Source organism: Python bivittatus, unplaced genomic scaffold (genome assembly GCF_059951505.1).
Source record: "Python bivittatus isolate LINGU-HERP-01145 unplaced genomic scaffold, Pbiv_v1 ctg000470_np1212, whole genome shotgun sequence".
NCBI classification, from domain to species: Eukaryota; Metazoa; Chordata; class Lepidosauria; order Squamata; family Pythonidae; genus Python; species Python bivittatus.
Window position 1 is genome coordinate 971,203 of NW_028277065.1, and position 20,366 is coordinate 991,568.

Genomic DNA, 20,366 nt, shown 5'->3' on the forward strand with positions numbered 1-20,366 from the left:
TAAATAATGCCATCAAATTTGATAATGGTAAAATATCTCTAAGAATCATCACACTGAACTTTTAAAAAATAGAACAATGTGATACTGTTCCTCAGATTGTTTTACATAAATTCAGAGAATTACTATAGGTTTTAACATAATTTTCAATAAAAGTTGATCCATCACTCTAGAAATCACTCCAAACAGTACTGAAATGGAAATATTTTTTTAAAAATTATTTTCCCTTTTTCTTCTAGGGATATCTTTATTAAGAATGCATAATGAGACATCTGAGTTTCTTCTCTGGGAATTCTCAAAGATTTGGGAGCTACAGATTATGCATGTAGCTTTATTAATGATACTGTATTTCATGACAGTAACAGGGAACCTTCTCATCATCACTGCTGTTATTTCTGACCATCACCTTCACACCCCCATGTACTTCTTCGTGATGAATTTAGCCATGCAGGACATTGGTTCCGTTTCAGTTACTATCCCCAAAGCTGTTTTTAATACCCTTATGAAGAGAAGGACTATTTCTCAATCTGGATGTGTTGCCCAAGTCATGTTGTTCTTGTTTTTTGTGAGCTGTGATGTTTCCCTCCTCACTGTCATGGCCTATGATCGATATGTTGCCATTTGCAATCCTTTACGATATGAAATGATAATGAACAGAAAGGCTTGCACCAAAATGATTGGCAGTGTATGGACTGCCGGCCTTCTCAATGCTTCATTACACACTATTGTCACTTTTACTACTCCTTTCTGCTCTAATATTATCAATCAGTTTTACTGTGAAACGCCATATTTATTTAAGATTGCCTGTTCTGGTTTATATGTATCTGAAATTGGAGTCCTAATGTTCACTGCTACATTAATAGCTGGTTGTTTTGTTTTTGTCATTGTGACTTATGTGCATGTGTTCTCTGCTGTTCTGAGAATTCCTTCAGTACAAGGAAGGAAAAAAGCCTTCTCTACTTGCCTACCACACCTCATTGTCTTTTCCATGTTTGTGTTTACTGGTTCCATTGCTTACCTAAAGCCTATAGCTGACAGTCCTTCATTCCTTGACTTGATAATAACAATAATGTATTCCATTATTCCAGCTATGTTGAATCCATTAATCTATAGTATGAGAAACAGAGACATCAAAGTCACTCTTTCAAGAGTTTTTGGTCAAAGGCTTTTATTTTTTTAAAGAAGAATGAACTTTGCAGCTTCCCATTCTTGAATTTCAACAGGAAACTGAAAAACAGACATAAACTATAAAAAATTACTCTGTGTAGCTGTCTCCCAATTTCCAATACACTATGTTAAGTTAAAAAGTTCGTTTTATTGATTTATGAGATTGGACTCATCTCTGTTAAGCCTGAATGTTGTTATGGTGCACTAAGACAGACCTGACTCTTTGTGAGTATGAAATGAAAGTGAAATTGGAGTTGTATTGTTCAGTGCTACATTAGGATTTGTTTGTTTTCTCTTCATTGTTGTTACCAACAGTATGTGAAGATCTTCTCTGCGTTCTGAGAATTCCGTCAGTTGAAGGGAGGAAAAAGGCCTTCTCCGCTTGCCTACCTCACCTCATTGTTTTCTCCGTATTTTGGTTTACTGGTTGCTTTGCTTATCTGAGGCCCATATCTGACAAACGATCACATCTTGATTTTATGATTGCAATACTCTATTCCATCATTGCATCCATGCTGAATCCATTAAGCTACAGCATGAGAACCAAAGAAATTAAAGCTGCGCTTTCAAAACTTCTGTGGACATTTCTTTTTGACAAAACGTTGAACTGTATATCCACCTTTTTATCCATGTTAATGGGAAAGAGAAAAAGGTGACATAGGAAATAAAACTAAGATTAACTTTCTCAGGTTTTACCCACTTACTTTCTCAAGGTTAAACTATTAAGATTATGCAGATGACGATGATGGGAAATATGAGTCATTTCCTTCAAGAAAGAGAAATTTCACTAAAATATATATGTTTTATCTGACTACTCAGCTTCAAAGGTAATTATAAAGGCACCAATGGAAAATGACATTGGAACTAGAAAAATTTTTAAAAATATATATTAAGAGAAAGAGGAGATGAAATGTATTAGAAAATAATGCAAGCTTGTGTTTGTTTCTTTAGGATACTAAGAGATGCCTATGAGAAAATAAATATTAGCATTTATGTGGGCTTCCGGGACGGGGGGCGGGGACAAAAATCTAACAGAAAAAACAAAAACCCAGGGGAAATGAATACTCCATTATCTCAAATCTTTTTATATATTACTTTAAGAAAAATAACTGAAAAGGAATTTAATCCAAATGTAGTGTTTTTTTCAGAAATAATGCCATAGCATTGTAGTAGAAAATTCATGACGGGCTAATCAAGAGAGCAACATAGGAATCAGCACTGCAGAAGAAATATAAAACTTTCACTAGCAGTATCTTCCCTATTTATTTCAAATGAAGGCTATTATATATGGATGTCAATAGTCAATATCTTCAGCGCAATTCCTATTTTTTCTCTTCCTTCCTTTCCAGTTGCATACCAAAACCACATGGGGCTAGCCCATGCAAATAGCCTCTTGCCCTTTTATGAAGCTGCCAATCATTGCACAGCCAGTGAGAACCTACAAGGGTGCAGAATCTGTATCACCATCACAGACCAGAGTTACCGATAGAAACACTTTAGAAATAATAATTCCTTAAAAACAATACAGGATAAAAGTATAACACTTGGTGGTGGGTTTATCAGTGGGCAATCGAAATAGGCCTAATTATGCAGACAGTATAACAAAATTTGGGTACGTTCAAAGAGACTGAATCATACTGATCTAATATCAACAGTACATAAAACAATCAGAATTTCCTGAGTGTTTTCCCAGGTCAGGAGCTTTAAGGAGGGTCTTTGGATCCTTATAGAGGGTATAGGAGAACAGGACATGAGCTGCAGTTTCAATAGCCCCTTTTCCACAGGGGCACAGTCTTAGCTCATAGGGAACTTTTTTCTATAGGCCCTCTAAAACTGCTGTGGGGACAATGTTGAATTGTGCTAAAATTAGTGCTCTTCAGAATTTGGAGACAATTATATGATGTAAATATCTTGCTAGTTTCTGAAAGAGGCTCCACTCCTCAGAAAAAATGTTTGTGGGGACAGCAGGCTGTCCTGTTGAGCTTCCAGGTTTTTAGTACATTGTTTAAATGCACTGAGTGCCTTCTCATAGCCCATTGCTAAGAACCCCTTCATGACAGTGCCAAGATGTTGGAATTTTTGTCAAATAGTCCTGTTCTATATGGATTTGCAATTGCCCTCAATAAGGAAGGACCCACATTCAAAGACTTTTTTTCTTTTTTAATCTTTATTTTAAAGCAAACATATTTGAAAAATCTAAGAACAAATCAAGAATCCAGCAACATGTTTTGTGTATATAGGGGAAACAGGAAGAAGTATTTGGCCTATTTTCTTTTAAAAGATAAAGTTTTCCCCAGTTGAATCAAAGGTAACTTTTCTGGAATGTATATATGAACACCATTCATCTTTTGTATGCCACTTTTTTTCCCCATTACATCACTTCTGTATACTTTTTTATACCCGAGTTCTAATGATGGAGCCCCTGGATTTTTCCAATATTGTGCCAACCTTGCAGCAACCATCATGACTTGAACAGTTATACTTTCAGTTCTTTGAGCTGTCTCACTAAATAACAAGAGTAAACACATCTAGGAGCCATAACTAAATTTCTGATATCCACACTGTTAGTCTGTCTTATTGCTTCTGTCCAGAATATTTCTGCAAAACTAGAGAACCACCATACCTGAACATAGTTACCTTTTGCCTCACCATACTTCCTACATTTACATGGGCCTCTCCAATAATTTTAGCAACTCATATGGATGTGTAATAACTTCTTTCATATCACTTTTAAGTAATTTTCCCTCATCTTTGCTGATGTAGATTATAAATGGGAGTTTATTTATTTATTTATATTTATTTATTATTCAAATTAAAGCCCTTTAAAGTCTTTCATGGCATAGGACCAGGTTATCTGAAGGACTGCCTCTCCCTGATTACGTCTGCCTGTCCTATCAGGTCTGGCAGAGAAGGTATGCTGCAGGTTCTGTCCATTAGGGACCTATGCTTGGTGAGTCCCAGGAAGTGGGCCTTCTCTGCCATGATCCCTGCCTTATGGGACTTATTCCCCCACCCCACACACAAAATGAGGTTAGACCATTCCTGTTGATATTCAGGAGGTTGCTCGAGACCTGGCTTTGTCACCAGGCCTGGGGGTCCCAGAGGACCAGTGAAATCTTACACTGGTTTCATCACCGTAGATGATACTCTCTTATGTGCCATATGGGTTTTATTTGTAATGATGACTGCTTCAAATTTTAATGATGGTTGTTTTTTTATGGTTTTATTTTTTTTTATTAATTGTTGTACACTGCCCAGAGTCAATTTTTGTGAGATGGGCAATGATATAAATCTGATAGATAAATAAATAAATAAACAAATAAATAAACAAATAAATAAATGTATAGATGACTCTGGGTTGCTTACCAACAATTAAAAGAAATATAAAAGCAACAAAAATACAACAATGTAAAAACAAAACAAAAGAAAACATACACACACAAAACAAAATCATATAAAAACCACCATACAATACAAAAAGCTCACAGCCCATAATCCCTTTCATTGTAACAATCAGAAGAGCCACTGCACTGGCCACAACACACTCTCATGTGCCCATGCCCATTGCAGAACCATGTCTTCACAGCCTTGTGGAAAACCAGCAGAGATGGGGCCTGTCTTATCTTGGGGTGGGGGAGGATGGTGTTCCACAGGGCAGGTACCACAGCAGAAAAGGCTCTCCTCCTGGGTCTCACCAGACAACACTCCCTGGTTGATAGGATATAGATGTCCCATCTGGAATCCTTCTGGACCAGCTATGGGGGTTGGGATGGGTGACATTACATTATGCTGGTTTTCCTCCTTGCTCGAAGGCCACTTCAAGTCAGTGCTGATCAGGAGTGAGAGGTCCCACCCTCAGCCTCTGCTTTTTGGGGACCCACAGGGTTCAGTACTCTCTCTGCTCCTGTTTAACATCTACATGTAGCTGCTGGGTAAAATCATCTGTCTCCATGGAGTAGGTATCATAAGTATGCTATGATACCCAGTTGTACATCTCTGCCCCTGGTGAAATAAGTGATGCTGTTGGTGTCCTATCTTGATGTTTGGATGGGAAACAATAGGCTTCAGTTGAACCCTAGCAAGACTGAGTGGCTTTGGGTTTTGGGCCCCTACCCACTTTGGTGCTGGATGGAGTTGCACTACCTCAAAAAGACCCTGTCTGGGGATCCTTCTGGACTCACATTTCCTGTTCAAAGAGCAGGTGGCAGTTGTGGACAGGGGGCCTTTGCACAACTTTGTGTTGTGCAACAGTTGTGCCTGTTCCTGGACAAGAAGGTTGTACTTTCATTTACTCATGCCCTTGTCACTTCCCAAATGGATTATTGTAACACAGTCTACATGGGGCTGCCCTCAAAAAGAATCTGCAAACTTCAGCTTGTGCAAAATGCAGTAGCGTGAGCAGTTATGCATGATTGTCAATCAACTCACATTATATCTCTGCTCCACGAGGTACATTGGTTGCCACTTTGCATCCAGGTTCAACTCAAAGTGGTGTTTATAATTTCTAAAGCCCTAATGGTATGCAGCTGGGTTATTTGAGGGACCACCTGTCCCCAATTACATCTACCTTTCCCATCATGTCCAGCAGAAGGGACAAGTAACAGGTCCCATCTATAAAGGAGTGACATCTGATAGGATCTAGGGGGAGAGCATTTTCTGATGCAGCATCCACCCTTTCAAACATCATTCCCCCCCCCCATAAATTAGAGTGGCCCCCACTCAGCTGGTCTTCCAGAAGGCTCTCAATACTTTGTCAACATTCCTGGGGATCCAGTTATGGTCTGAAGCCTGCATGTTGGCTGTATTGATGGACTCATGACTTGGACTTGCCTGCTTATTATGTCTTCTGGTTTTAATTTCTGGTTTTATTTGGGTTTTGTTCTGGTTTTAAAGGGGTTGTTGTTTTTATTGATTTTTGTATTGGTTTGGCTGTTTAATTATGTGAGCCAACCAGGATCACAAATATGAGATTGGTGGCTATACATATTGAAGGAAGGAAGGAAGGAAGGAAGGAAGGAAGGAAGGAAGGAAGGAAGGAAGGAAGGAAGGAAGGAAGGAAGGAAGGAAGGAAGGAAGGAAGGAAGGAAGGAAGGAAGTCTCTTTTACTACAGGTAACTGTACAATATATTGTTTAAGTAACAATCTCCCACTTCACAGTATAAAATAGGAGAATATACAATGGAAGGGGCCAATAACTTGGCATTGTTCATCTCACACTAAAATAAAAGAACAAGTGAAAAGAAACAGATGAAATGTTACCATTATTCTATACCCTAGTAAATATCCTGCTTCATTTAGTGGTGCACAATGGGAAGAAGATCACATACAGCTTCCAGAACTTTCCCACCTTGTGCCACCAAAATAGCATGACTTTAATCCTTAATCAGCCATGACCTTTCCTAGACAAAGGGGGAAAAAAAGTTCCTAATCTTTGCCCTTTCAACTCAATTATTTCCTTCTTTGATTTCCTCTGCAAGCATGGTGCCTCTGAATCCTCCCCCTTACACTGTGTTTCTAACAATTTAGAATCTCACCTCTTCCTGGGCAATGTCCTGAGCCTCATCTAAAAATCTCTGTGCTAGATCACACCCTGCACATACCCGGAATCTCAGCCATTTGGAGAAGCTGTCAATGAAAGTCTTGTTCCACTCGGATCAGATTAGACAATATTATTAGACAACATTATCTTGGATTGGTAAATCTCAAGGGATTGCTCAAAATAGTGCCTAATACCACCATCTAATATTCCAAAATTCGGTGTAAGTATCTATTAAAAAGTGTAAGTCATAACAATATCCTTTCGAGTTTTCAATAACTGTAATGATACTCAGCCGCCCAGCTCAAACATAAAATAGAAGCTGTGTGTCGGTAGGGGCTTACTTTTTACCCTTAGCCTCATTCTAAAATATCTTCAGATGGAGGTTTTAGATTTCCATTATGAGAAAGATGTATGTTGGGGATATTTTGATGTACCCTCTCTTCTCATAAGGTTTGTAAAATCAGAACATAAGCATTTTTCCCCTGTTGAATTCTTCACTTAAGATAAAGCAGACCTTTGGGCATTCTCCCATGGAGCATAGAAAACCTCCAACCCACTGAAGATTTATTATACTGCCAATGGAGACCAACTCTTATTATATTTGGAGGAAAAGAGTAGAGAAATTGGATAAGATCTCATTCATGGCTTCACAGCATACAATCTGAAAAATGGCTGCACAGAAAAAAAAATAAGGAAAAAAATACAAAGAAATCTGCATGAATAAAGATGGTAAGTTATTCTCTTTTAGCTTTAATTATAGTTATTTCTCTCTTTTTCCTGCTTTCCAACCTTTCTCTTCTAATTATAATTCTAGTTAAAACAGATTAGAAATACTAAGGCCTTTTATAATCATTATTTTTCAAGCTGTTTTATTTTGGATATGAAATGAATGTAAGTAGAACTTCATCGGATGTTAGAATATTCTAAAAATAAAGTGTTAAGCATTACCTTTCCCCCCACCTTGTTTCTAATCAGTTTGGCAGACATAATCTACAAAATTTAAAGACTGAGCTTAACCTCTTTTATTAGAAGCTGCAACATGTTTTCATTCAACCTTGTTTCAGATCCATGGATGTGAACCAATTCAGACATCTGATTTAATTTCAATCTAATTGACTCAAGAGCTAGTTAGGATGATGGTCTAAATCAGATTAGAACTTTTTTATATGGGTCTCTGAAGATTTTTTTTTATAGTCATAAGCAGCTGAAGTAGGTTCTGATTTGAAGCAGGTCCTCAGAATTTCATGTCCACTTTTCTCAGAATAGGACTAAGAAGTTATTGTCATTTGTAGGGTTTCCTTTGCCTTTATTTGGAGACTTCTACAGTGTTAAAGAGCATCTTTTAGTGCTGTTGTTGTTTTCAGGAAAAAAAACAAAACAAAACAAAGCATTCTAAATCATGAGCTCCATTATCATTTGCTAAATGCATTTTCTGTGGCTAATCCAAAAAAGAAAAGGATCTTTCTAGTGCTGTAAGAGATCATACCATGACATAAATCTAGAGGGTGTAAGTATCTCATGATGGCTGAATTCCAATATGTCCAAACCATAAGAACATTAAACATAACCATCGTCCAGAAGAATGAAGTTTCCAGTTTCTCTTATTTTTATTCTTGGAACTTGTACAATTCTTTCTGCTCTGTTTTTTGAAGAAAAAAACATTGGAAAATTCCCCAGAAAATTTCTCCCCAGAAGAGAAAGGGATTGCTGACAGCTATAACAGTGTAATATTGGTATTATGGAATACCAGCAATCTGTCATGATGAAAAGATCAGTCTGTTTCACTTTTCTTCCCCAAAAGATTTAATGAAAGTTTACTGAAGATTGAACACAATCTATTCATATCTTTCCAAATTTACTAAACGGAACATATTTAATTACCGTGTTTTTTTCTTCTAGGGATGCCATATTTCATGATTAAGAATGGATAATCACACATCTGAGTTCCTTCTCTTGGAATTCTCAAAGATTTGGAAGCTACAGGTTATGTATGCAACTTTACTACTGATACTGTATTTAATGATGGTAACCGGGAACCTTCTCATCATCATTGCTGTTGTTTTTGATCACCACCTGCACACTCCAATGTACTTCTTCCTGATGAACTTAGCCATGCAGGACATTGGCTCAGTTTCAGTTATTATCCCCAAAGCTGTTTTTAATTGCCTTATGAATACAAGGCATATTTCTTATTCAGGGTGTGTTGCTCAAGTCCTCTTGTTTGTTTTCTTCCTGACCTCTGATGTTGCCCTCCTGACTGTCATGGCCTATGATCGGTATGTTGCCATTTGCAATCCTTTACAATATGAAGTGATAATGAACAGGAAGGCTTGCTCCATAATGGTTGAAAGTGTGTGGATTGCTAGTTTTCTTAATGCTGCATTACACACTATTTTCACTTTTATTATTCCTTTCTGCTCTAATATTATCAATCAATTCTATTGTGAAATCCCACATTTACTTAAGATTGCCTGCTCTGATTCCGATATAACTGAAATTGGAGTTGTAATGTTCAACGCTACATTAGAATTTGTTTGTTTTCTCTTCATTGTTGTTACCTATGTGAAGATCTTCTCTGCTGTTCTGAGATTTCCTTCTGTTCAAGGAAGAAAAAAGGCTTTCTCCACTTGCCTACCTCACCTCATTGTTTTCTCTGTATTTTTGTGTGCTGGTTGCTTTGCTTATCTGAGGCCCATATCTGACAAACGATCACATCTTGATTTTATAATTACAATACTCTATTCCATTATTCCATCCATGCTGAATCCATTAATCTACAGCATGAGAAACAAAGACCTTAAAGCTGTTCTTTCAAAACTTCTGTGGTCATTTCTTTTTGACAGAGCTGTGTGTGAGGTTTGCCCCGTTCGACAGAGAAACTCTCGTGACACGTGTGGTTCACAAAGAAGGTTTACTCATGAGTAACGTAGTAGTCACAAGCAAAGCCAGGACTGGCTTGGTACAATTGCATCACTCGTTATATTCCCCCCTTCCCGCGCTTTTTCCCACCGCGCGATCGCGTTACTGCTGCGGATTATCGGCCCCCCAATAATCCCTCTTGATTGTCCATGATGGCAGGTTCGGTCAGGATCCATTGTCCTTGATGGGCAGTCCCCCCCGGCTTGGGTTGGTCCCTCCCCGTTACGTGCAAGCCCGAGGGTTCTGTGCTGCGCGCGATCTTGTTTCGCTGCCTGCGGCCCCATTCATTGTTGGCTCGCGCCGTTATCAGTGTATAGTTAAAGCTTCCGCTGCGGTTTTCCTGTTTGGCTGGGCGCAGGTGGCCCGTTAATTAGCGGCGCTTTCAGTTCCTCTTTTCCTCGCTAGCTACCGCCGGTGGAGTTCGCTGGCTACGAGCTTCCCCGAAGCCCCGTCCGTGCTGACCGAACCTGACACTGTGAACTGTGTATCTACTTTTTTATCTATGTTAATGGGAAAGAGAAAAAGGTGACATAGAAGTAAGACTAATATTAACTTCCTCAAGTTTTACCCACTTACTATCTTAAGGTTAAATGATTGTGATTATGCAGATGATGATGATGGGAAATTTGAGTCATTTTCTTCAAGAAAGAGATTTTATACTAAAATATACATGTTTTATCTGACTTTTCAGCTTCAATGGTAAAATAAAGGCATCAACTGTAAAACAACTTTATAACATTTAGAAAAATGTGCAAATAATCTATAAATTAAGAGAAAGAGGAGATGAAATGTATTTGAAAATAATGCAAGCTTGTGTTTGTTTCTTTAGGATACTAAGAGATGCCTATGAGAAAATAAATATTAGCATTTATGTGGGCTTCCAGGGGTAAAAAAACCCACAAGATTCTGACAGAAAAAACAGAAACCCAGGGGAAATGAATACTCCATTATCTCAAATCTTTCTATATATTACTTTAAGAAAAATAACTGAAAAGGAATTTAATCCAAATGTTGTATTTTTTTCCAGAAATAATGCTATAGCATTGTAGTAGAAAATTCATGACGGCCTAATCAAGAGAGCAACATAGGAATCAGCACTGCAGAAGAAATATAAAACTTTCACTAGCCGTACCTTCCCTATTTATTTCAAATGAAGGCTGTTATATATGGATGTCAATAGTCAATATCTTCAGCGCAATTCCTATTTTCTCTCTTCCTTACGTTCCAGTTGCATAGCAAAACCACATGGGGCTAGCCCATGCAAATAGCCTCTTGCCCTTTTATGAAGCTGCCAATCATTGCACAGTCAGTGACAACCTCCAAGGATGTAGAATTTGTATCACTGTCACAGACCAGACTTACCGATAGAAACACTTTAGGAGTAATAATTCCTTAAAAACAATATAGGATAAAAGTATGACACTTGGTGGTGGGTTTATCAGTGGGCAATTTAAATAGGCCTAACTATGCAGAGCGTATAACAAAGTTTGGCTACGTTCAAAGAGACTGAATCATACAGCTCTAATAGCAGCAACTGTACATAAAACAATCAGAATTTCCTGAGTGTTTTCCCAGATCAGGAGCTTTAAGGAGGGTCCTTGGATCCTTACAGAGGGTACAATAGAACAGGACATGAGGTACAGTTTCAGTAGCCCCTTTTCCACAGGGGCATAGTCTTAATTCATAGGGAACTTTTTTCTATAGGCCCTCCAAAACTGCTGTGGGGAGAATGTTGAATTGTGCTAAAGTTAGTGCTCTTCAGAATTCAGAGACAGTTATATTAATCTCTTTAATCACTGTGGTCCAGAATCTTTCTGCAAGCCTATAGAACCACCATAGTGGAACAAAGTTAACTTTGCCTCACCGTACTTCCAATATTTACATGGGCCTCTCCCAATAATTTTAGCAACTCATAGGGAGGTGTAATACCATCTTTTATATCACTTTTAATTAATTTTCCCTGATCTTTGCTGATGTAGATTATAAGTTGGAGTTTATTTATTTATTTGTATTTATTTATTTATTATTTATTATATAGATATGGAAGAATACTGTACTGTGTTCAATTTCAGTTCAAGTTTATTGAAATCAAATTTAGTGATCCTAGTCTTTTCTACAGTTTTCTCCTGTCCATCTTTACTTTTTGGAACTGCAGGTATTTTGTTGCTTCCAAATTTAGTTTTAATGGAGACCTAAAAGTTGCTTTTGTTCAAGAAAGAAGGAAGGCCTTCTCCACTTGCTAAGATACCTCACTGTCTTCTCCATAGATTTGTTTAATGCTTGCTTTGGTTACCTGAGACCCCCTTCTGATGCTCCATCAAACCTTGACTTCTGAATAACAGTCTATGATATGAGAGATAAGGACATCAGTGTTGCTCTTTCAAAACTTGTATGGCATTTCTTTTTGGGGAAAAAAACCTGAAGTATGTATCTCCCTCTTTATGTATGTCAATGCAAAAGCAAAAAAAGGAGATACAGGGAATAAAGTAACTTGCCCAAGTGTTAGGCACATTATCTTAAGATAAACAATTATGATAATCAAATTTTATTCATTTCCATCAAGATAGACTCTGGTAACTGTTTTATGTTGTCAGATTCAGCCCAGCATGGCCAAGTAGTGGCCCTGTTTCAGTTTCACCACTGCTAGTCAGTTTCACTGCCTCAGGCATAGGCGGCCGGGAAAGGTAAACAGGCAACCGCAAGTCAATTGCCAGGAGGTGGTGGCAATTAACCCAGGATGAGAACAAAGAGGAAACAGATACCTTGTAACACAGCTGGCTTCCCCAAATGCCCTAGGCAATGGCAACCACAATACTCAAGGAACACGGCAATCCAGCAACGATCAACAACCAATTAAAAACCTCTGGTTTACCCACAGAAGAAAAGCTCCATGAGCACAGTGATTACAAGACAAAGCAAGCAGGCTGAATCTGCCATTAGGAGAAGGGAGGGGGAGCTCGATGATGGAAGGGCAACCCAAGTATGGGCAGAGGCGGAAGCCAGGAGTACTGCCTGGTCAAGGGGGGAAATCCCATATAAACACTGTAAGGAAAGTGCCAAGCCGATCCTGGCTTTGTCTGTAACCGTTATGCATTACACCTGAGTAAAGTAACTTTTGTCCAAGCCTGTGTCTCATGAGGTTTTTATTCAGCATTGAATGTGGCGATCCTTACATATGTGACTTTTCAGCTTCAGAGATATTCCTAAAGACACTTAGCGAACTAGATATTTCTTTTTTGAAAATGTATAAACAATGTGCATATAAGGAAAAAGCACAAATGAAATATATTTGAAAATAACATGAACTTGTATTTGTTTCTTTATGGTATATTTGCTGGCAAAATGTATATAAGGAGAAGTCTTCGAGAAAGATACAAGAAAATATATATTTGCATTTATGTGGATTTTTAAAAAAAATGTAACATTATGGAAGGAAACGTATGAAATAGATGGCAACTGAATACTCTACTATGATCTAACAATCACCTGAAATTAATAACAGTCACCAGGACAATTGTAGTTTCTAAAACAGTAACCAATTAATTTAGAAAAAAAAAAGTAGGTATAATTGAACTTTATAGCTAAAGTTCATTTGCCTACATTTTTGCTCCTCTTCATTTGGAATGTTCACAGGGACCAATATTTCTTACATATGAAGAACAGGAAGAATGTTTCTTTAATACTCAATAATGGCTTTAAAGCAGTTTGCTTTCATAGATAAATAGCCCTCTCCAAAGAGGTCTTATGGCTGCTAATAGTCAGCAAGGGGGAGAAAAGAAGCCTACATTCAGCCTATAATTACTCCATTTTGCCTACCATTCTTGCCTAATATGACTAATAATAATCCATATCTCTTACTTGGGTTTCCAGGCCAATGTAAGCCAAGGAGGTACATTTCAGCTCAGTCTGATCCCCCCTTTTTTAAATTATGTTATTAAAGTTTTGAATACAAAAAGACAAAAACCAACAAGATCTAGAAATCAAGAAGAATAGAAAAAAAAAATAGAAAGCAAAAGTGCAGAAAGGTAAAAAAAAGAAACAGAAATAGAAAGAATGACTTTCAACTTCTTTTACAGCAGATATAAGTAAAACATACATTAAACTTTTATTCTAAGATTTCAACATAACATCATTTTTTTCTATAATCTATTAATTTTACTAATCATCAAATCCATATATCATAATTTCATTTTTTTCTGTTTCCTGCAAAAAGTCCAAAAGGGGTTTCCAATTAGGTTTAAAATTAGCCAATGTCTTTTCTCTAGTCAAAGCTGTCAATTTCACCATCTCAGCTAACTCCATCAACTTTACGATCCATTCTTCCATTATAGGTAATACTGAGTCTTTCCACCTTTGAGCATATAAAAGTCTCACTGCAGGTATCATATATAAAAACAAAGGTCCATGAGATTTTTCCAATTGTTTCTCCAGCAGCCCCAAAAGAAATGTCTCTGGTTTTGATTATATTTTAATCTTCAAAATTTTCTGAATTAGTATGCAAATCTGAGTCCAATTTTTTTTACCTTTATTACATATCCACCAAAGATGATAAAAAGTTCCCCAGTCTGATTCCTTTTCAAGGATGCTGGACAGCTCAAGAGTTCAGTGGTTGAGCTCCTGCGATACATTCCATTCCAACTGCACAAGATAAAGAAAAAAAGGTTTTTCAATCTAGTTTGATTAATATATAAGGCAATATAGATAATAAATAAAAGCATGTTTTAATATCTGAAAAGCTGAAGAGCAGGATCTGAATGCATCTGAAGAGTGTATTTCAAGTGTCTGTGTATATCTTACCTTAATCAAGTCATTTAAGCCACATAAGCATGCCGATCATTGCTGAGGAATAGTTTTAAAATCTTTTTCCATCTTCATATAAATAGATATAGATATGTCAAAAGACTGTATTATATTTGATTCCAATGTGTGTTTAAAATGATGATCTTTTCTTCCTGGCCATTTTTACTTTTTAGAAGGTGGTCTCTTCATGAAACTCAAAATCTGAAAGCAGTAAGGTCCTCAAGAGCACATCTTCAATTATTTTCTTCCCTTCATGCCAGAAAAAAAATCAACTGCAGGCAGTTTGGTGCTTCCTCTCTAGAGTCTAAAACTGACTTTTCCATGCAGGCTGCAGCCCTGGTATTTCTGGTGGTCTCCCATCAAATAGACCCCAGGTCCAACCTGCCTGCCTTATGTTCTGAGATCAGCCAAGGTTGGAGAGATGCTGCACCTAGCCCAGTGTTGTCCAAACTTGACCACTTTAAGATGAGTGGACTTCAACTCCCAGAATGCTGGCTGGGGAATTCTGGGAATTGAAGTCTACTGATCTTAAAGTGGCCAAGCTTGGACCACACTGACCTAGCCAGTCATGTTCCATAATGGCTTAGTAATGAACTCAAGGGCTTGGATCTTGAACAACTGCGCTATCCTCTTGTAGATGTGTTTTCACTTGTTGGCCGTCAGGTTGCTACTTTTGCTCTGCTTCATGTAAACATAGAGAGAAGTACTTAAGTGTTTAGTTGTAGCTCTGGCTTTTTCTTGTTTTAACCTTCTTATATCCAATAAACTTTTTATTATTTCATTTTGTAATCTTACTATTCTACTTTATTTTATTGTATTTTATGGTATGCTATATGTTATCACCTGTGGTTACAACAATAAAATTGTATATTAACTTGAATGACTTGTCTCCTACAAAGCCTATCTTCCATTGGGCTTCAAGCCCCCTTTATGTGATCCCTGAAGTATCTCCCGACAAATGAAAATTAGCAAAAAACAAAAACAGAACGAACACTTGCAGAGTAACATGATTTCTAAAATTAGGATGCACTTCAAAATGCCTAATAGCACTACCTACAATATATATCTGACTGTTCCAACCCATTACACCCAACTGCCTGCTTTCAACCATGAAATATAATATTTCATGTCCTTGGCCATATCATGTCTATAGGCCAACAACTAATAGTCAGTATTCAGATGTTCCTATCTACTTAGGACCACAGAAAGAAGACAAAAGGCCGCCTCCACCTGCCTACCTCACCTCCTTTTTTAAATCTATAATTTAATTATTTTACATTTTATTTACCTTAGGCTTTACCTCAGTGAGATTCCTACATGGATTTGACAATACTATGATGATTCTTATAATATTTTCCCTTCTTATTATGCAAACATGAGATGCAAATTCATTTAGAAAACTCATTAGAAATATTAATACCAGCAATCACTTCCAGGCTTCTCTAGAAAACAAATGAAAACAAACCATAAACACCTTATTCATGGATGGAGATGGAGAGGCATGGTAAAGACTCATAGCTTACACTCAAAGATTATTACAGCCTTCCTTTACTGTTTCCAGTCAAATGGGGGGGGGGTATAAAAATGTCCTTATCTTCCCCTTGATGTGCAGGATGTCTCACATCTGAAGAGGACTCTCCTTCCATTCTTGTAACCAAGTTGCCTCATACTGAGTTTTGAACCAAGGGTCTGCATTCATTATTGAGTTATAAGGCTTTGCTCCATTGTTATAATTCTGTGATTCCCAAAGTCATTTAAAAAATCAGTACTACAAAATCATTATCAGAAACTTTACTGCATGCAGTTTTGATTGTTCTTGTGGATCATAGAAAGGGTGCAAATACTACAAATTTGGTTCTTCCATACTAAATGAAACTGGTAAGTCCTCCTTCTGCAATCAATGGATGGGGCAATGTTCACTTGCACAGATGTCTTTCTTGGAGACTGAAGTTCCTTTATCTTCAGGCTCATCATAGAAAATAAAGCTCACTTTTCTTGATTGATCCCCTCCCTCCCTCCCTCCCTCCCTCCCTCCCTCCCTCCCTCCCTTCCTTCCTTCCTTCCTTCCTTCCTTCCTTCCTTCCTTCCTTCCTTCCTTCCTTCCTTCCTTCCTTCCTATTTGTCCCTGTTTTCCAAACTAGCTCTGAAAGATAACTTAAAAAAAAAAATCTTCCTGGGGAAAGAGTTCTGTAGAAAGGAAGTAATATGTTCTTACTTATTTCTGATACTGTGCTGTGGCCAAAACCTGCTTCACACAAAGCACCCAACTCACTTTGGAGATACAACATATATTTATTAAGCATGCAAACAACTGCAGGATACACTGAGCTCCCAGCTTGCTGAGCAGCCTGAGCAAAAACAGAACCACAGCTTATACACCTCTGTCATACTACAACGCAAAGACAAGATAAAGAAAAAGGCAGACACAATGTAAATTGCAGCGAGATGCTGGAGTGTTTTTGATAATCCCATCTGAGTGACCTTATTATTATTTATTCCTTCCTGCTAGGCCAGCATGCTAGCCATATTATCTTTGAGATATGTTTGGTGAATAGAAGCCATCTGGTTCCTTGAGCCACAGGTTCCGGACTGGGTCTTCTCCCTGTCACCACTCAGGGTCCATTCAGCTTGCTGTGAATGTTTTCTTATAAGGGCACTTTCAGCAGTTCATATGTATGGTTTGGTAGTGAACACAATTTAGACATATATGGAACACTTGAACACTTTCTCTGGGATTATGTGAGTTTTTCTCCTTATATATCTTATCCATGGGCATAAACCACATTAATGGATAAAGTGTGATGAATTATACTTGAGTAGTAGAACAATACAGAGCACCTCATAAACAAATTGATATGTACAAACATATTTTCTCAAATACACACTTAATGGGTATTTTTTTTTTCTTTCATACACATCGAAAAACACAATCATATTCACAGTATGTGCCCACAGTTTGATACACCCCACTCAGTGCACTGCTGGCCTGCCATGGCAGAGGATGAATTTGCAAACAGAATTGTGGGGCTATTGGGGTCAACATATTCTTTCTCCATATCCTCAACTTTGGCAAATTGTTGCCTGATTCATCCTGGTACTGTACAATAAAGGGCTTTAAAAAATTTATAGCCCCAGAAATCTAGTGGCAACCAGTGCAGAGACTTGAGAATAAGTGTTATCTTCACTTGAAGGGAGAATGAGCAATCAGGAATCTAGCTGCCACATTTTCTATCAGTTGTAGCTTCCTGGATATTTCTAAAGGCAGCATCGAACATTGCAGCAGCCAGCCAGGTTGCAACCAGGATATGAGTTCCTATTGCCAAACTTCTTAGTCCAATAGGATCCTAAATAGTACAGTCTACTTGTCCTTCCATAAAGTTATATAATGTAAGTGCAAACATATATTTTCATGTAACTTTCTCAAAGGCACCTCCTATTATATACATTTTGTCAGCAAATATACCCTAAAGAAACGAATATGCATTCACATTACTTTCAAGTGATTTCATTGGGGCTTTCCCCTAATATACACATTGTTTACTAATTTTCTCTAATTCTTCTACTTCCAATTTCATGCTAATGTTAGCATCTTTAGGACTTTTTTCTTTAGCTGAAATGTAAAAGATAAAATAGAGTCTAAGATTCTTGAAGGAAATGAGTGACATTTCACATAGTCACCATCTGTACATGATTATGATCATGATCATGTTCATGATCAAGGACATCTTTTTAGTTTAGGATAATAATTGTCAAAAAAAAAAAAAGAGGGAATATTAACTTTAGTTTCATTCCCCAATGTCCCCTTTACCATTAATCTAGATACATACAAAGTTCACCGGGTTTTTTTACAAAAGAAATGACACCTGAATTTTTGAAAGAGCAATTTTGATGTCCTTGTTTTTCATGCTATAGATAAATGGATTCAGTACAGGTGGAATAATGGAATACATCACTGTAATTATGAAATCAAGGTTGGATGGTGTGTTAGAAAGGGGCCTTAGGTAAGCAAAGCAAGCAGTAAATAAAAATATGGTGATGACAATGAGGTGTGGAAGGCAAGTAGAGAAGGCTTTCTTCCTGCTTCGAACAGAAGGAATTCTCAGAACAGCAGAGAAGATCTCCACATAAGTAACAATGATGAACACAAAACAACCACTTGCTAATGAAACGCTCAACACTATAGCTCCAGTTTGAATCAAATATGAATCAGAGCAGGCAATCATAAGTAAATGTGGGATTTCGCAGTAGAATTGGTTGATAATATTAGAACAGAAAGGAGTTATAAATGTTTCAGTAGTGTGTAGTATAGCATTGAGAAAACTGGCAATCCATGCACTGCCAACCATTTTGGTGCAAGCTTTCCTGTTCATTACTAATTCATATTGTAAAGGATTGCAAATGGCAACATATCGATCATATGCCATGACAGTAAGGAGGGGAACATCAGAGCTCAGGAAGAAGAGAAACAAGAAGACCTGAGCAACACACCCTGAATAAGATATATACCTTATATTCATAAGACAATTAAAATAGCTTTGGGAATAATGACTGAAACTGACCCAATGTCCTGCAGGGCTAAGTTCATCAGGAAAAAGTACATGGGGGTGTGAAGGTGGTGGTCACAAACAACAGCAGTGATGATAAGAAGGTTCCCTGTTATGGTCATTAAGTACAGTAACAATAGGAGAGCTGCATACAGAATCTGTAAGTCCCAAATCTTAGAGAATTCCAAGAGAAGAAACCCAGAAGTGTGATTATCCATTTTAGTCATGAATCAGGGCATCTCTGAAAGAGAAGGAATGCTGTTAAACATTTAAAAAAAATTAGTTCAGGTTGGAAAGATCTGAAGAACAATTGATTAACTTTCAAATAAATGTCATTAAAATTTAGCCTGCAAATTTACATCATATATTTTGAGCAACAGAGTAACTTCATCCATGTTCAAATTCCTCGCTTTAGTTTAAAGTTCTGTGTGCTATCTTTTAAATATATTTAGCAGCAGCATGTCTTATGGCAGAAATGTGTAGTCTAACTCCATGATTTATTTTTCCAGCTTTAAAATTAACTTAGAAATCCTCTGAAATGTCTCCATGATTGGGATGTTAGGGCAGAGAAATTAGGCTTTCATTGGGAAGAATCCTGAAAGAGATACATCCCAATATATTCCACCATGTCATTGTTACACAAGTAGGGGTGCCACCAACCTCATTCTCTATGACATCCCTGGGAGCCTTTTCTTTGTCTCATACATCGCAGAGGGGTGCAATCTGGTTTGTCTGTGAAAGAGAATTCTTATAATATAATGCAAAAATGTTTCCTTATCAATATAACATAAAAACAGAATGACAGAGTTTCAAGAAATGAAATTTGAAAATTCATTCCTCTAGAGGGTATTCAGGTGTAAAATGTCAGTGGCTTGAAAAATTGTGCACTTAGTCTTACTGTGAATATCAACCTCTCATTTTCTGCCAGATTGCTATTTCTAACAGTCTTAGGAACATCATTTTCCTTTCCATGTTAGGATTAGCCACATAAGATGTGTTTGGTAAATGCAGATAGAATAAACATTTTAGCATCATTTTTTTTTTAAGTTTCTTGTTAGGTTCCTTCTGTAATGTCCTAAAAGGACTTGAGAAAAAAAAAAATGGCCTGCTTTCTCCACCATTATTATAAATGGCCAGTTTTACAGCAACTTCGAACATTCACATTTAATAAAATCCAGACATCATTAAGGCAGTAGGAGTTCTCATTTAAGGGATGATCTTTAACATTTTGGAATTCCTCAAAGAATAAATATGGAAAACTTCCAAATAACCTGTACCACTTAGCCTTCCTGTGTAAAAAACAGAATGGACATTCTGAAGACCTACTTCAATATTAAACCTATTTCAGCTGCTTGTAAAAGTATTATTTTACAAAACAAAAACTACACACACACACACAC

General features: G+C 37.3%; 3 protein-coding genes across 3 annotated transcripts; 2 read left to right on the forward strand and 1 right to left on the reverse strand.

Annotated features, from left to right (window-relative positions):
- The first annotated feature begins 253 nt into the window (after window positions 1-253).
- LOC112543030 (olfactory receptor 14L1-like) lies at window positions 254-1,177 on the forward strand. Its single transcript, XM_025177112.1, has one exon. The coding sequence runs from the start codon at window positions 254-256 to the stop codon at window positions 1,175-1,177; it is 924 nt and encodes a 307-aa protein (XP_025032880.1).
- A 7,449-nt stretch (window positions 1,178-8,626) lies between these two features.
- LOC148215532 (olfactory receptor 14J1-like) lies at window positions 8,627-10,512 on the forward strand. Its single transcript, XM_088142929.1, has 2 exons — window positions 8,627-9,594; window positions 10,452-10,512. Exons 1-2 carry the CDS (start codon window positions 8,627-8,629, stop codon window positions 10,510-10,512), a joined length of 1,029 nt encoding a protein of 342 aa, XP_087999055.1.
- A 3,776-nt stretch (window positions 10,513-14,288) lies between these two features.
- Window positions 14,289-19,184, reverse strand: LOC148215533 (olfactory receptor 14A16-like). Its single transcript, XM_088142930.1, has 2 exons — window positions 18,286-19,184; window positions 14,289-14,372 (listed from the first exon to the last, which is right to left on the reverse strand). The coding sequence occupies exons 1-2, from the start codon at window positions 18,937-18,939 to the stop codon at window positions 14,289-14,291; spliced, it is 738 nt and encodes a 245-aa protein (XP_087999056.1). The 5' UTR covers window positions 18,940-19,184.
- Between the last annotated feature and the right edge of the window lie 1,182 nt (window positions 19,185-20,366).

Coding starts and splice junctions, on each gene's coding strand:
- LOC112543030 (XM_025177112.1), top strand. CDS start 254: ATGCATAATGAGACATCTGAGTTTCTTCTCTGGGAATTCTCAAAGATT.
- LOC148215533 (XM_088142930.1), bottom strand. CDS start 18,939: ATGAATATAAGGTATATATCTTATTCAGGGTGTGTTGCTCAGGTCTTC. Junction 14,373..18,285: donor TTGCTCTTTCAAAAATTCAG/GTGTCATTTCTT, acceptor AGATGCATTCAG/ATCCTGCTCTTCAGCTTTTC.
- LOC148215532 (XM_088142929.1), top strand. CDS start 8,627: ATGGATAATCACACATCTGAGTTCCTTCTCTTGGAATTCTCAAAGATT. Junction 9,595..10,451: donor CAGAGAAACTCTCGTGACAC/GTGTGGTTCACA, acceptor TTGTTTCTTTAG/GATACTAAGAGATGCCTATG.